This window comes from Lampris incognitus, chromosome 18, assembly GCF_029633865.1.
Source record: "Lampris incognitus isolate fLamInc1 chromosome 18, fLamInc1.hap2, whole genome shotgun sequence".
NCBI classification, from domain to species: Eukaryota; Metazoa; Chordata; class Actinopteri; order Lampriformes; family Lampridae; genus Lampris; species Lampris incognitus.
In genome coordinates, this window is record NC_079228.1 from 37,929,138 (window position 1) to 37,934,052 (window position 4,915).

A 4,915-nucleotide genomic window follows, 5' to 3' on the forward strand; every position below is an offset into this window, starting at 1 on the left:
TCATCCTCGCCGCCCACTTCGTTACTGCACTTTAACAAAAGCAAGCGTCTCATTTTTAATTTTCTATACTAGACTCAGGCCAGCAAGAGCGAGCGTGTGGCGGCACGTCAACATCTCCTGACACCTCCTCCACGGATGGAGTGATGTGGAATCCAACACACGTTCAGCGTATTACGGGCCGTCTCCCAAAAACAAGCACAACGCCTACGTCGCCGACTTATTTCCCCATTTCTTATTTCCCGTGCACTGCACGTGGTGGGATGTAACGTGCAATGCGTCTTAGGGTGCTCCATTTATTTGTTTACTTATTTATTCTTTTAACTTGTGTGAATTTTTATCCTTGGCCATGTTGGTCCTGGTGAGGCTGCATGCACGGCCACACGAGGGCGCCAGTGTGCATCTCTCGCCCAGGTACCGATCTGTCTATCGTCTCTCGATACTGCTGATTGCTGCTTGTCTGTGAGTTGTGTATGGTCTGGGTAGACCGTGGAGCTGAACTGCCCCTCTGTCTGGGATAAATAAAGTTGTCTGAATCTGAATATCGGAAAGGTTGCAGTTTATGCTCGACGATTCTCACTGAATGTTTGTCTGGCGGCGGGCGACGAGCTGCCAAGTGTAAGTCAGTTTTACTTCTGTTGAAGAGCCTATTTGGCGCTCTTCTTCGGCACGTACAGGTGTTGCCGAGATCTACAGATCTAACCTGCTGCCTTCCAGTTACAGCACAGACCTCATGTCCGCTACCTCGTTTGTCACTAACCCCCCCCCCCCCCACCTACACACACACACACACACACATCATATCACATCGATCTTTTTCACGAGATTCGTGTTGGCCCCGATTCCAAACGTGTGGTCCCATCTGACAGCTGGACAGTTCAATCATAGCTTTGCGACCGATTCCAAAGGACTCGGTAGTTGAGAGATGTGGCGTGACCATCCAGCATGGCGGTAAATGGTAGACGCAGCCGCATCCTAGGATGAGTCAGATGACGCAGGTACGATCACTCGTTCAACCCACCATAAAATCCACAACCCTGTCCTCCGCCATACAGCCCGCTCGGATCGGTCTCCGAGGCTGCGACCGGACCGGCCGGTTTTTTTTGGACATCGCCGCCAACGAACACAAAGCTGAACCTGAGGGAAAGATCGATGTGATGGATTCGGGCATTGGCCAGTCCCGCGGGGTGAGACTCCGCTAGCAACCGACCCGGTCCCGTTAGAAGTTGGGTTTGTGTTTCTTCACCTCCACCATCAGGTGGTGCAGATTGATTAGCTCCGAGCGGACGGCCAGGCTGCGGAACGTCGGCTGGTTGAGGACCTTGTGGAAGCCATGGTAGTACTGGATCAGCTGTGTCAGAGCGCCCTGGACAGGAAGAGACGGGGTCAGGGGTCAGTTTGACCTCTCTCTCTCTTTCCATCTCTCAAACACTTGGGTTGCAGTGGAAATGGAAAACTTATTATTAATGTCAGTCTCTCTCTGTCCATTTGTTGATTCGTCACACTGTAGTACTGCGTGTCGACCATAAGGTGGGGCTCTAACAAAAACTATCCCCAAATACGGAGAATAAAGCAACAAAACACATCAGGCATCTCGGCCACCATTTCTGTCATATTACATGGGCAGAAGGATTACAGTGAACTAACTCTGTGTTGGAGCTGGTTAACGCATCCTGGTTGGGGGACAACATGATGCTGTTGGCTTGTAATTTTTCAGAGGGAGAAGGGAAGAAAAATAAACTAATAACAATAATATTAAATCAAGATTAGCAATGTCAAAAACTGTCGACTTGCTACAAAACTGAGCTGAGAAGTGGCTTGTTTGACTGTATGTGTGCGTATCCGTGTTTATTCCCAACCTGGATGATACTGGTGCCATTTTTGAAGTTGGTGAAGGACCTCATGACATCCTGACTCATGGCCTCCACCGACTGTTTCCACGTCCCGGAAAAGCCACGCACCAACTGGTTGATACGAGCTGGGGGGGGGACAGTGAGATAGAGAGAGAGAGAAATTAGAAACTAGTATATATTTTTCAAACAATCATCACTATTGTAAAGTCACTAGTTGCTAAATGTTCGATACCCGCTCTATTAGGAATAACACTAGTTACTAATGTGATTATGACTAGTCACTTTTCTCCTGACTAGCATCGATACAATCACCACTAGTTCTTTTACTTTGGTTACTAGTACCTAATTTAAAGGCTCTAGTCACCATTATATTCTCACTAGGAAAATACCAAGCTGCTCATTAACTATTAATCGCTATATAAATAGCACTACTTCATCCAATCATAAAGAAGAAGAAAGCCACTTTATTTTGTCATCGTACAGGTTACAATGAAATGTGTCTTCTGCATGTAACCCATCCTCTTGTATAGGAGCAGTGGGCAGCTGCAGCACCCGGGTACCAACTCCAGTTCTTCTTTCCACTGCCTTGCTCAGGGGCACAGGCAGGAGTATTAACCCTAAAACGCATGTCTTTTTGATGGTGGGAGGAAACCCATGCAGACACGGGGAGAACACGCAAACTCCACACAGAAAGGACCTGGGACGGCCTGGGGTTCGGACCCAGGACCTTCTTGCTGTGAGGCGACAGTGCTAACCACTGGGCCATCGTGCCGCCCCAGTCATTATATCTTAGTTGCTAGTAACTATTCGTCAATGACTAGTTGCTACTGCTATGACAAGTAGGTTTTTAATGAGATCAATTCCAAATAAAGATAAGATATACTACACCAATCAGCCAAAACATTAAAACCACTGACAGGTAAGTGAGTAATATTGATTATGTCGTTACAATGGGACCTGCCAAGGGGTGGGCTACATTAGGCAGCAAGTGAATAGTCAGTTACTGAAGTTGATGTGTTGGAAGCAGGAAAAATGGGTAGGCGTAAGGATCAGAGCGACTTTGACAAGGGCCGAATTGTAATGGCTAGATGACTGGGTCAGAGCATCTCCAAACGACAGGTCTTGTGGGGTGTTCCCGGTACGCAGTGGTCAGTACCTACCAAAAGTGGTCCAAGGAAGGACAACCAGTGAACCAGCAACAGGGAGATTGGTGCCTAAGGCTCACTGATACATGTGGGGAGCGAAGGCTAGCACGTCTGGACCAATCCCACAGAAGAGCTACTGTAGCTCAAATTGCTGAAAAAGTTAATGCTGGCTATGACAGACAGGCTTCAGATCAACACAGTGCATCACAGCTTGCTGCGTCTGGGGCTGTGTAGCCGCAGACCGGTCAGAGTGCCCATGATGACCCCTTTAAACTGGCCTCGGGTGTTCCATTCCCTGTGTGGCTCAATGGGTATTAACAGGAAGCAGCATTCTCAGGGTTAGAGGCCGATTATCTGCCTGTCTTCTAAAACACCTTCCTGTTTGCATGGGACTCTACAGCATTACCGACCTCCATGTTTGCCCTCGTCACACACAGCTCAGGTGTTGTGTCTTTGCACTGGACTCCTGTTTGCTTCCCGCATACATTTCAAAACCTGCTGTATAAACCGGGTCTGAGATGCTCCATCAACTGCACATCTACCACATCACCTGTTTAAACAAACTCGTAACGCTGGCGGTGTGTGTCTTCCTCTTGCCTGTGGAGCTAAACACGGTGTGTGTGTGTGTGTGTTGGGGGGTAAGTATTGTGCCAGGCAAGTCTCATCTCGTCTACTCACCTTCATCGTTCTTCAGATGTTCCAGCTGTCCCTTCTCCATCAGCGCCTCAGCCTCCTTCACGAAGGCGATCATTCCCCCAAACGGAGGCGACAGGATCTCCTCGATAAACTCCTGGAGGAGACGAGACGTAGGGAGAATATCAACAGGTGTACAGTTGTGTAATATAAGAAACTGGATTTATGAAGTTGCAGCTGACATACCAGTAGAAACATGCTGAGCCACAAAAAAAAACAAAAAACAACTCAGTTGCCGTGAACGGTTTCCTGCTGACTTTGAAGAGAGTGTGTATCTGAAAAGTTTAAATGACAGACAACAACTCCACACAACAACTCCATTTACCTGTGTCCTGGCCAGGAGCAGCTGTTGAAAACCTTCAACCTCTTTACTGTCGTCCGCTGCTCTCTCCTGGAAGGACGACAAAGCAACAGGTCACACAGGAACACCAGAGGTAATAAGAGCATGTTCATTTCCGACAGCTGAAGAGCAGCTGGGTGATGGAATTCTCTCACAGGCATCCGGGAAGTGTTTACCATGTTTTACCCACATGAGGATGTTCGGGGAACATAACGAAAACCATACAAAACCAAACGAATATTAAATTAGATATAGATTTCAGTGCAGCATCTTGGACTGGAAATCTGGAACACTCCGTGTTTGCATTTTACCATGAGCACGCTGAGCATCATGTCATAGTTGTTGATAAGGAAGATTAGCTGGTCCTTCCTGGAGGGGAACTCTGCCGCCATCTTCAGAACGAAGTTCTCTACTTCCACCTGAGGCAGGAAGCACATACTAATGTCACATAACATCCACAACAACTAAATGCAAGAATAATAAGAATCAAGAAAATAAGGACAATTAAAATGTGTAGAAATAAAAGCCAGCGCTGATGGTGTGTTTGTGTCGAAGAAGAAGGACAGGGTTAGGAACGAGTATATTAGAGGGACAGCTCAGGTTGGACGGTTTGGAGACAAAGCAAGAGAGGCAAGATTGAGATGGCTTGGACATGTGTGGAGGAGAGATGCTGGGTGTATGAGGAGAAGGATGCTGAATATGGAGCTGCCAGGGAAGAGGAAAAAGGAAGGCCAAAGAGGAGGTTTATGGATGTGGTGAGGGAGGACATGCAGGTGGCTGGTGTGACAGAGGAAGATGCAGAAGACAGGAAGAGATGGAAATGAAAGATCCACTGTGGCGACCCCTAATGGGAACAGCTGAAAGTAGGAGTAGTAGTAGGAGTAGTA

General features: G+C 47.6%; 1 protein-coding gene across 1 annotated transcript in view; it reads right to left on the reverse strand.

Annotated features, from left to right (window-relative positions):
* Positions 1-673: 673 nt before the first annotated feature.
* The window catches only part of vps52 (VPS52 subunit of GARP complex), a 17,654-nt gene continuing 13,412 nt past the window's right edge, over positions 674-4,915 (reverse strand). Inside the window, exons 16-20 of the mRNA XM_056298203.1 lie at positions 4,340-4,447; positions 4,014-4,079; positions 3,674-3,785; positions 1,857-1,975; positions 674-1,363 (exon numbers count right to left, since the gene is read on the reverse strand). Coding sequence (XP_056154178.1) covers positions 1,217-1,363; positions 1,857-1,975; positions 3,674-3,785; positions 4,014-4,079; positions 4,340-4,447 — 552 coding nt within the window. The 3' untranslated portion in view covers positions 674-1,216. The remainder of the gene's footprint in view (positions 1,364-1,856; positions 1,976-3,673; positions 3,786-4,013; positions 4,080-4,339; positions 4,448-4,915) is intronic.